The sequence below is a fragment of the Capra hircus genome, chromosome 21 (assembly GCF_001704415.2).
Source record: "Capra hircus breed San Clemente chromosome 21, ASM170441v1, whole genome shotgun sequence".
Taxonomy (NCBI): Eukaryota; Metazoa; Chordata; class Mammalia; order Artiodactyla; family Bovidae; genus Capra; species Capra hircus.
Genome location: NC_030828.1, coordinates 44,712,538 through 44,724,962, shown reverse-complemented (window position 1 = coordinate 44,724,962; position 12,425 = coordinate 44,712,538). Strand labels below are relative to the sequence as shown.

The 12,425-nt window shown below is 35.3% G+C and overlaps 1 protein-coding gene across 2 annotated transcripts in view; it reads right to left on the bottom strand.

The window, feature by feature from the left end:
- The window catches only part of SRP54 (signal recognition particle 54), a 36,452-nt gene that overhangs the window by 23,075 nt on the left and 952 nt on the right, over positions 1–12,425 (bottom strand). The window contains exons 2-5 of one of the 2 annotated variants that reach the window (XM_013973098.2): positions 7,722–7,858; positions 3,419–3,529; positions 1,151–1,242; positions 118–202 (exon numbers count right to left, since the gene is read on the bottom strand). In XM_013973098.2, the coding sequence (XP_013828552.1) occupies positions 118–202; positions 1,151–1,242; positions 3,419–3,496 (255 nt within the window). In that variant the 5' untranslated portion in view covers positions 3,497–3,529; positions 7,722–7,858. The remainder of the gene's footprint in view (positions 1–117; positions 203–1,150; positions 1,243–3,418; positions 3,530–7,721; positions 7,859–12,425) is intronic. The other variant, XM_005695231.3, reaches the window with a different exon arrangement.

The window sequence follows — 12,425 nt, the reverse complement described above, 5'->3', positions numbered from 1 at the left end:
TAATACAGATAAATATTCCATAAAAACATTAAAAGGTATTCTGAAATACATTCCTGTTTGCTGTGCTAATGCAGTGAGTGTATAGAAAATCAAAGCACAAGCTAGATATACTTTTACCTTCACAAGTTCTTTAAATACAGCATGCTGAATCATTTTTCTTTTGTTAAGACCAGATGCCATCTCTTCAAGATCAATAGCAGACCTTCATAATGATGGGTTTTGAGGATAAAAAGGGGAAAAAGTCAGTTAAGACACTTTATCCAATCATTTATATTAATATTTTTCTAATTAACATGCATACAATTACTACAGAGTCATAAGTTCATACCATAAAGAATTCACCATGAAATATTAGATATATGACTTTGGTTAGTTTTTCAAGGCTTATTTTTTGAAAGTCCAAATATTAATTTGTCCAAATATTAATACTTCACATTATTGTAAAGGATTAATTTTATTTTTCTTGCAGCATACAGAATTTATACATGTGTATACCAAGCAGCAAATAAGATTACTTCTTGCGGTTCTAAATGCTTAAATGCTAGTAGTCCTGTATTTAATACCCAGTCTGACAATACAAGGGGGGGGATGGCCTGAGCATGAGGAGGGCTAGGACTGAAACAGCTAACTGAAGTGCCCTCTGTTATTCTACTTGCTCTGCCCCAGCCAGTGCCTCTCCCAGTTAACACAATAACTAAGACCACACACACTACTCCTTTATCGAATATGGACAGAGACATCAAAAGGGGATAAAAAAGAATACAATTCTCCAATAGTGAAGGAGGCTGATTAATGCCATCTTTAGTCTGAAGAGGATTAAAATGGCACCACTTTTCTTTAAGGACTCTGAATTGCTAACAGGCTTTTCTGTTAAAATACTATACAGTATATGATTGAATCCATTCAGATAAAGGAGTAGTAGAATGGAAAGAACTCCATAATTAAATGAAAGCCACATGTAGTTTATTCTTTGAACCATTATTATGGAAACGCACTATAAAAGAAGTCTTCCAACATATGAGTTCTATTCTTTCCCAGTGCTATATAGCAGAAACGTTTCATAACGCAGCAGACTTTTCTAGTTAGCTCCTCATCCCGGTAAACTAAATTTAGTTTTGCCTGTTTTTTACCTTTAGCTTAATTAACTTACTTTACATTTTCTCTTAGTTGCTTCACTAGCTTAATATTAACATCTGCTTCCAATAATGCTGTGCATACTTCTTTTAGCATAGCATTTAACACCTACAAATAAATAAATAAAACAAAAAAATTCATTTCAACCACATTAAAACAATGACAAGTCATCAACCATACAACCATGACTAATTAAAAACCATAGTATACCATTAGAGAGGGAAAAGGTTTTCAGTTAGCCTTTGAGAGAGATTTTATTAAATATCTAGTCATTTTGTCAAAATAAGACATTTCAGGGAATTCCCTGGTGGTCCAGTGATTAGGACTCTGAATTTCCACTGCAGGGAGCATGGGCTGGATCCAAGATAGGGGAATTAAGATCTCACAACTTGCAAAGCACCACTTAAAAAAAAAAAAGAGACATTCCATTTCATTTTATTCAACCAGGTATTAACCACCACAGTTTTATCCCTATATTAAAGTAATAATAGTAAAGACAATATACAAGTCAAAGAAAGTTACTATACAATACACGTTGCCACTGAAGTTTTCTATGCCACTGAATTCCTGTTGTTAATATGCAGCAACATCTTCTCAACTGGACTACCATGGAGGAAAATGGGACAAAAGAAAATGACCCAGTCTGACCTAGTAGCCTTTACTATTTCCACTCAGAGCAGAGGAACAAAGTTGAAAAGAAAACTATCCTCCATTAATAACTCACTATCATCACATATTTGTTGAGTTGCAAGGCATTGTAGTTAAAAGATCACGAACTGTAAAAAAGTCTTTAAAAAAAGATGAGCCTTAGCTGCTCATGGAAATAGCTGTTTACACATTAGAATGCAATACACTCCATGAGGGCAGGGATTTCAGTCTATTTTGTTCACTGCTATATCCCCGGTGGCAGCAAAAATGTTTGCAAAAATGTAGACCCTCAAACACTTCTTGAATGGATTCTCATCTTCAACTTCTGTCATATGTCATATAGCAGCTTATCAGATTTCTCTATCTCTCACTAAAGGGATTTGATAAAAATGGAACTGATCTTTCATTAGAGGGATTTCTCCTTGTTAATTCCTTAGTAGCACAGTAGCAAGAATAGAGAAGTTGCCAATTTAAGCAACAGCTGTTATTTTACTTCCCACCAACTTCATCTCCTTGGTTTCTTTCCTTTTTCTACTATAAACACAAACAGCATAAGGGTTATAAACAGGGAAAATTATTTGAAAAGCTGTCATTTTATTTATTCTGAATTCCAAAGACTAAACAGTGGTTTAAATTATGATTTATTACTTACTATTAATTATTATAAAAAGCTGTGTATGTGGAATTAGAAACAAGATTTTAATCCTGGTTCTTCCAATAAATAAATATGTAAAACTGACTTCCTACTGCTGTTAAAAGAGAGGCTTGACTAGCTGAGCTCAAAGATGGTCCCCAAATTGTTTAATTCCACTAGCTTATTAAAGGATTGATATCAAAATTTATATTAGAATTTTCTTTAAACCTCCAAGTTAGAAAATATTTTTTATCTATTATTTCATTTGATCTTTAAAATCATCCTGAAAGGTAAATGCTATTTTCTCATTTTAAACATTAAAAAATTCTGAATTTGACTTGCTCAAATTTCTATGACTTGTTTAGCAGGACACTAAACAAGGTCTTCTAAAACCAAAATCAGTACTTTACCACTGGAACCACAAAATGTAAAATATACTTGTGGACTATAATCATCTTCTTTCAATTGACAAACCATTAATATACAATGGAGGGGGTGGAAATGGGAGCAAGAAATACCTTATACTTAAAACTAGGAGGAAAAGTATTTCAGATATCATATTAAGGAGTCAGCTTACAAAACCTCCAAAAAACTAAAAGAGAATTTCAGAGAAAATGAATCAAAGTAGCCAAAATGGAAATATTAGCCTTATATAAAAATGTGAAATAAAAGTCAAGGAAAAAAGATCAGATATATGCATGTCTAATCAAGAAGGAAGAAGGAGGATACTAAAGGTATAGGCCTATATTAAGAGAAAGCAAAAGCATATTTCCAGACCTAAGCCATTTTTGAAATATAAAACATATGTCATTATTACATATAAGTTAAGGTGGGTTTTTTTGGTAATTCATTATAGAAAGTTGAAATTAACATAGTCAATTTCTCGTAAAACACATTACTATACCCATTTATGGGTTTTATCTAGAAGTAACTATATAGAGATTATTACTCATCTATCTGCAATGCTAGTGATGATGTACAATCACCTATATTTTTACATACCTCTTCATTGATAATGGTGGCATTGCTCAATGAGCGCAATGCTGATGTTATTTTTCTTCCAAGGTCTGCTAATACCATCTTGAAAGCTTTAAGATGTGATCACAAGAAAACCTAGGAAGGAAGAAAACTAAATAAAAACATCTGAAAACAACATCAGTTCCCATAAATGAAAACTTCTAAAGCAGAGTTAAGTTCAAATTAAAGTACTTGAGTGTTTAAAATACAGTAACTTTAAATTCTACTGCCTTAACCTTCATCTTTAATACTGTCAGGTCCAAAAGCTAAAGGTACCACTTGGTTACAATGCCTTATATTTGAATACTTAACTGGAATATTCTTTATGAATCAGTAAATTTTATATATCAGACAATATGCTTTGAAGAAATGATGACATTTCAAATTAAATCTGTTCTCATTTTGGACATACTTGTCAATATGAATAACTGACTAATGTGCTATGTACATTCTTAAATGAAAAAAAAAAAAAGGTGAGAAAGAAAAAGAAAAAGGTGAAATCTCCACCCAGGAAATATCTTCTAATTAAAGGACACATTCTGATTCATGCTCTAAGCAAAAATAAAGCTTTAAAATTAGTAAATCATTTTTCATAGATATTACATTATCTCATTCATTTTCCTAACTACTAAGGAAAGAGGTATATATTAATAAGTTGTTCTTGATTCCCCAACTCTAAAACAAGATAACCTTCAAGGCCCCTCTAGCTCTTAAAATGTTATGATTTCATAAAATACGGAGATGTACCTATTACATGTAAATCAGGATGCACAAAGTCATGGATGGTAAGCAGGTAAATATGACTTGCAGTTCCTGCCCTCAAGTTGTTTACTAGCTAGCAAGACAAAGCACATCAATGAGCAGCAAAATAAAGTAAATCTAAAAATTCCTCTGCCTGACTGCCTAGGCTTCTTTCTGCCTTCAGAATCAAATTGAAACATCAGCTTTTTCTGGGTCTCAAGCTTGCCAGACTGCAGACTGGAAATATGCCATCTGCTAAGCTATCCTGGGTCTCCAACTCGCCAACTCACTCTGGGGATGTCAGGACTCATCAGCCTCCATGACTGCATGAGCCAATTCCATATAATATATAAAAACTTTCATGTATGTGTATGCACGTGCACATGAATGCGTATGTATACACACATCCTACCAGTTCTGTTCTGTGGAGAACCTTGACTAATACCAGTTAAGCAGTAGTTCAAAGCTAGCAATAAATGCTTATGGTCAAAAAAAGAGCTTATGGTCAACTGCCAATAATTATAAAAATTATATATATATATATACAAATAAGCTCAGGTAGACAGAACAGGCTTCACTGAGAAGGTTGTCATGAATTTGATCCTGATACAGAGGAAGAAGCTGGATAGGTGGAGAAGAGGACAAAGGAGAGTTTGAAGAAGGTGAAATGGTACAAGCAGAAATGGAGACATGGAAAAGCCTGGATGGATATATTCATGGATATATTCATACTTTATGTATGCACTGTACTCAAAAATTATCGAGTGCTACTTGGAAGATAGTAAAAAAAACATTCCAGTCAGGACAGAAGGCTATACAGTTAGAAGGAAATACAGGGTGTAAAGGGCTCTGAAAACCAGGCATCAATTGTCCAACATAAGCCAATACTGGCAGAAGAGTTCATTGTTCAAAACAGCTGTTTTGGTAACTATTCCAAGCTAACTGGTCTAATTTAGTAAACCAAGATTATCTAGACTAGATCCTATCTACAGACTAAACAGCTGACTCATTCAACATAGAGAAAGTGGAAAAATAAGGGAAGTCAAAGGAAGCAGGCAGGGAAAAGGCACTCAAAGACCTGTCACTGGCAGAGACATTCCAAGGTGAGCTCTACATTAAACATCACACTTCTATTCAGGTAAAATCTGATAATTTAAAAACTAAAAACATTATCAATACTTGATGGAACTGAAAAAATACCATGTTATACCAAAAATACTTACTTTTTTTTAAAAAACAATTACATGGTTACTTAAGCAGGAAAAGCAACCACTTTGTAGAAAAGATCCAGAAGTTTTAACTTCTTATCCCAAATCATTATACTAAATTATTATCATTTAAGCTAGTATTCTTCAGGTAAGAGAGAGGATTCAGGGGTTTCAGCTTATATCCTTTACCACAGCACTATCAGGGGTAATATAATCCTAATTATGACACTACAATTAGCTTTTTTAGAGATCATATCATAAAGAGGTCATCCTTCATTTTACTTATTTTTTCATCCTCCATTTTAAAAAGCTATACTAGTTAACTCTTATCTTCCCATGTTGACTGGCTCTTTTAAATTGAAAAAAATTTTTCTGTGAAATTTCCCAACACAGTTTTCCTTATATAAATTACTTACTGGTAGCATATTTTTAAATATATTTGCCTGATTACAAAAACCTACACTTCAGTAGGCGAAAAATAATATCTAATAATAGCTTTTATTTATAAAGTGTTTTCTCCACAATTTCCAAAGATGTATTTCTGAAAACTCTGGTATTAAAATTCTGTTCAAAACCTCAATGACTTCTCATTTCATGCAGAGGTAAAGTTCTCAGAATGGACTGTAAGGCACTTATGCACTTACACATACACACAGACACACAGAGACACACACACGATTTTGTTCCTTGCTGTTGATGCTGTGCTTTAGCCGGCATGTTCATCCTCTGGTTAACAATACAGCTCCCTCCCTCATCTCCCTCATATTGTTGTTGCCCAGATGCAATTTCTCAATGAGGCTTTCCCCTACCTCTTGTTTAAAATCACAAATCCCTTCTCTTTATTTTCTCTCATTGTTTTGTTACCAACATGATTTACTGACAGCTGACCCATTAGCAAAGGGAGGTTAGTGGCACTGGCCCATTTCCCATCCTAGTAGAAAATCCAGGCACTGCCATCTCTGCCTCAGAAACAAAAGAGCTGACAAATGACTTACCCTAAGATAGGCAGGAAGCTGGAACAGCTTGGAGGTAATTGTCTCAGATTCTAGTTTTTATGATTCCACATACTGTGGTCTCTAATTGAACAAACTTTTCCCCACACTTAGTTAATTTAAAGGTCTATAAAATGAAACTATAGGTACTGGGTTGCCCAAAATGTTTGTTTTCCATAAGACATAGTAGAAAAACCCAAACAAACTTTTTGACCAAACAATACTATATTTATTGAAAAAAATCCATACAAAAGTCGACGCACACAGCTCATACCCTGGTCATCAAGGATTAACTACACATTATTGCAGTCTATCTCCCTCAACGAAAATGTAAGTTGCATGAGAGCAGAGATGTTTGCCTCTCTTGCTCTCTCCTGTGAGCTCACTGCTTTATTTGCCCTCAGTCTTTACTAAAAATGAACTTTATGGATGAATGATATATTTAAGACCTTAGTTAAATAACAAAACTAGGGAGCCAAAGTCACAAATGGCCTTAAAAATCTCTCTCAAAAGACCACATAAATTAACCGATGAAGATAACATGACAATCAAGAAAATCAATAACCTAGATAACTGACATTGTACAATTAGTTTTCATTTGCCTTATTATAACTTTTCAGAAGTTCCAACAAGACTCTTAGAAACTAACTTCACTTTGTTCTAATATGCACACTAGAATACATATATCTTTTACTGTTAATGGCTAACCCTATATCTCAAATTGGAATAATTTACAACTCAAGCACACTCACTCAAAATTCTCTAGGCTAACTAAAAAGATTTAGAGAAGTAAATATGTGTATACATGTACTAGAGCTTCACAAAAGAAGAATCTCTACTTAGATGGGGCTGTTGGCAAGGTAAGGGATTACGGTATAGCAATTCATACAGTTTAACATCTATTATCTCATTCCACCCTCACAACAATTTTACCATATAAGCAGGTGAAAGAATGGAACAGCCATTCCCTACCCAATAAAAACATAATGACGTCCTATAGTCCCTTGGGTATACAACCTTAGGTCTGAGAGTATGAATGATGCTTTGACAACTGAGTTGAAGATCCTTGCTGGCAAACTCCTGGAACAAATTTTGCTGCCATAATACCATAAAAGAGGAAATCATATTTTGAAAGCAAAATGCACATTCCTCTTCATGAAGAGTAATAATTGCAATATCCAGAAAGAACTGATAAGTCCACTGCAATCAGGATGCACAAGGACTGATCTTGGCCCATCACACTTTCTTCTAACATGAATCTAAGAGCTGGACAGTGAGGCAATGGAAACAGGCTCAAGTTTGGGGTGCCCTAGGTAAGGCAGGCACAGGGCCAAGTATCATACTTACCTGCTACAGTGTGAAGTACTGGAAAGAGCATGGGCTTTGGAGTCTGACAGACTTGGATTCAAATCCCAGCTCTGTTACATACTGGCTGGGTTACTTTGGGCAAGTTACTTAATCTCTCTGAGCCTCACATTCCTCACCTGCAAAATGGAGATAATACCATTATCAAGGTAGTTACCCTGAAAGGCTGTTGTGAGGATTAAATGAGACAGTACATATAAAACTGCCTGCAAGTGCACAGTATGTCAACTGTTATTTTCCTTCCTTTCTTGATGATGTCAGTTGGCTTTCCCTATAATGCTGAGGTGTGAATAAACTGGAAATTTTCTGAATACTACTAAAGTGTCTGTCCCACTACCCAGGAATCACTCCCCCAGAATCTTTTAACATTTAGTGCCAACTTCATGTACTTGGTTATTATTCAACGGAAGCTGGAATGCCCAAGCAGACATTTTTCTCTGCATAAACAATTAAAAACAGTCCTGCCAGAACCCTGCCCAATCTGGGATTATATAAACAGACTCTAATGATTAGATATTCCAAATCTTATTATAATGAAAACACCTATTAAAAAAGTATTCTACTTACTAGGCTCCTCTGTCCTTGAAATTCTACAGGCAAAAATAAAAGTTTTTCTATGCCCTAGTAAATGACTAACTTATTGGATCAATATTACACTAAAGAACTAAACATATAAATATACTATTATTAGTAAATATCTTTAGAAAAATGATTTCTACATTATATGCTTTCCTGTAAAATAGTCAATAGCCCAAACCAGTATATGCTTTCCTGATTATAATATTAAACACACATATATATTTTAAATCCTACATAGCATATGTATTTATAGTCTATAACCACAGAAAAGTAAACTTTCTAACAAAGCAACCTACTGGTATGTTACTTGGTAAAATGATTATATCTGAATAACTAATACAAGTTAATGCCTTTCAAATTTAGGAATATTTTTCATTCTGAATATACTCAGTCCTCTAAAGAAATAATTCATTTTTTAGTTTTGTGATTACAAGAGGATACACATTCATTATATTCAAACATTACAGAAATATTAAAGGTACAAATACAGTTTTCCTAACCCTCTTTTTGTCCTTTGATAACCACCAACAATAATTTGGCATACACTCCTATAGACTTTTTAACGCATTATAATTTAGGCAAGTTTTCACAAGAATTATGGTTTGGGAAGGAGTGAAGAGGAAAGCAGAAATGAGGGAAAATCTTTTGTAAATATCTTTGCTAATGCTAAAAATATGCTTAAAGGTAAAAGCCAGATTATAGAACTGCACATAATGTATTTTGTTTAAACAAATATCCAAAAAACACATTACCCAGGAGGGAAATGTAAATCAAAGGCACAATCAGATACCACTTGATCCACACTGAGATAACTGTAATAATAACAAGTTTTGGTGAGAATGTGTAGAAATCGGAACTCTCATACACTGCTAGTGGGAACGTAAAATGGTACAGCCCTTTAGAAAACAGTTTGGCAATTCCTCAAAATTTTAAATGCACAAAGTTACTGTATGACCCAGCAATTCCACTCCTCGGTACATCGGAGAAAAAGGAAGATACACATCTACACAAATAATTATACTTAAATGGTCACTAGAAGCATTATTCACACTAGCCAAAAAGTGAAGGGGGAAAAAAAGCCAAATATCCCTCAACTGATGAGTGGATAAATAAAAATGTGGCATACCCACCAAATGGAATATTATGTGATAATCAAAAGAGATGAAGTACTGATACACGTCACGACATGAATGAATCTTGGAAGCGTTGTGCTAAATGAAAGAAACCAGTGACAAAAGAATATATGATTTCACTTACATAAAATGTCCAAAAGAGAAAAACCTACAAAGAAAAGTGGATTAATGGTTGCTTAGGGTTTGGGAATTAGGGGGAAATGAGAAGTATCAGTGGGCATGGGGTTTCTTTCTGGAGTGATGAAAATGTTCTAAAATTGATGGCAGTGATGGTTGTGCATGCTCAGTTGCGTCTGACTCTTGGCAACCCCGTGCACTGCAGCCCGCCAGGCTCCTCTGTCCATGGGATTCTCCAGGCAAGAATACTGGAGTGGGTTGCCAAGCCCTCCTCCAGGGGATCTTCCCCAGGGATGGAACCTGCGTTTCTTAAGTCTCCTCCATTGGCAGGCGGTTTCTTTACCACTAGTGCCACGTGGGAAGCCCTGAATGGTTGCACAACTGTGCAAATACACTAAAGACCACTGAACTGTACCCTTTTCTATTGTAGTAAAGCTGCTAGCAAATAATAACATTTGTCATCTTTACATGGTGAATAGTAATTTAAATTTTCTAATACATTCCTGTAATTTTCAAATTGTTGGTAACGACTATGAGAATTATTTTTTGTTAAGGGGAAAGTTATTTTTCAAAGAGCTCTTTGTGAGAATTAGAATGATATTATTCTAGAGGTTGAGACAGAATTACCCCTTGTATTTAGTCAGTCACTCATTAGACACCTACTATGTGCTCCAGGAATTGCTCCAGCATGAGCAAAGTTCTAACTTCAAATCAATAAATTACATCGTTAACACAGACAAGACTCCTCTGTTAACTTCAGAAAATAAATTAGGTATCATGCCACCACTGACTTCTCTCTTATTTTACACCAATCAATATTAGGAAATATTCTCTTCAATACAATGATTCTGTTTTCAAATTTTAAAACAACTTTAAAACTCATTTTAACATTAAAGATAAAACCACTGCAACACTTCATGGCTTAATAGCAGAAAACGTATACCAAAAATTCAATTAGCAACAATAGCTAATAATTCAAAAACACTGGGAATCAATTCTCTAAGATGCTTTCTGGCTGTCAAGTCAATCATAAAAAAGAATCTTTATGTAAACTGTTACCAGGAGGAAAATTAAAACAAACTCAAAAGAACTCCTTGGAAATAGTTTGCCTTGAAGCTAAAAAGAACACAGCCTGAAAATATGGATGAGGAGGGATGAGGCATATGCTCAAGTAATGGGCAATTTCAATGGCATTCAGCTAACACCTGTCAGCTAAAAATGAAGTATTCAATCAGAATCTCCAGGGATGGTAACATCAGAAGATTATGGGGGAACTGGCCTCATCTAAATTCTTGATTAGGAGAGCCAAACAAGGCCCTATGTTTTGAAACACTTTACTGGCTATACTGATGTGCAGCCAGGGTTAATAATCACTGCATGAAGCAACACTCATTAAGGGAAACAAGAGAATGAAAAAATCTGTTCTATAATTTAAAAATTAGAGACAATGTAACAAAGCCATTGAAGGGAGAAAAACTGGAGAGCAAGGAGACTACATATACTAAACATACTCTAAAAGTCTATTCAAGAGATGTGAGCTTGAACTAAGAAAGAACACAAAACAGAGGGACAGGGCTCAAGTTAGGGGTTAATCATAAAGCAAAATCTATAGGACCTAATGATCAAATGGTTATGGAGAATGAAGGAGAAACAGGCAAAAATGACTGAGGGCTCTAGTTTGAATAACCAGGTGGTTAGTGATGCCATTAACCAATGAATGGAACGCAAAAAAGAGAAGCTGATTTGAAAGTTAAAGAGTTAATAGAGGCAAGATTCAAGGGGCTTTAAAGGTTATTTACAATATTCTACTACTAGGTTGGATAGTTCGGAGAAGGCAATGGCACCCCACTCCAGTACTCTTGCCTGGAAAATCCCATGGACGGAGGAGCCTGGAAGGCTGCAGTCCATGGGGTCGCTGCGGGTCGGACACGACTGAGCAACTTCACTTTCATGCATTGAGAAGGAAATGGCAACCCACTCCAGTGTTCTTGCCTAGAGAATCCCAGGGACGGGGGAGCCGTCTATGGGGTCGCACAGAGTCAGACACGACTGAAGCGACTTAGCAGCAGCAGCAGCAGGTTGGATAGTTAGTGTTCACTGTATTATTCTTTTAAAAATTGAACAAATACCACAAAATTCAACTAGAAACCCAAGGTCAAAACTCTGAGATAAACTAGGAAAACGAGTGGGACATATGTAATAAAAAGGGGAACAAAAAGAAGGTGGAGTGAACTTGGTTTTAGACCTATTGAATTTGCAGAAACTAAAATACTATTTCATGAAACAGGGGCTAGAGAAAAAGATGTGGAAATGGTTGGCATACAACAATACCATGGAAGTAGATGAGAACTCTGAGAGAGAGCTTACGGAATAAGGCAATGGTGAACCACCAACTAAAAGGAGTCTACTGAGACTTCGAGAATAATCAGAAGGAGAGAAGCTTTTACCAATTCCCTTTGCAAAGGCATACAGAAGAAAATCAATTGAAAAAAAAATTAAAAGCTATCATTTATGATTATCTTACTGTATTCCAGTGGCAGGTCCAGAATTTCCAGATAGGTGGAGTTACAGGAGTAATCAATCTCTTTGAAGGAGGGCTTGAAGATGCTTTTGCACAGGACTTTATATTTAGCTTTCTACTAACTGACCAGATCAAAAAATCAAGGGAAAGAAGTTTGAAGGAAATAATTCCCCTCCCCTTTGGCACCACCACTGCTCTATTCTAGGCAGGGTACCAAACATGTTACCTAATCTTCCATTCTCAAACTAAGGTAGATGAGGAAACTGAGGCTAGACTGGAATATCAACTTGCTCAAGGTCACAAATCTTCTAAGGAGCAGAGCACATCATCTTTGTT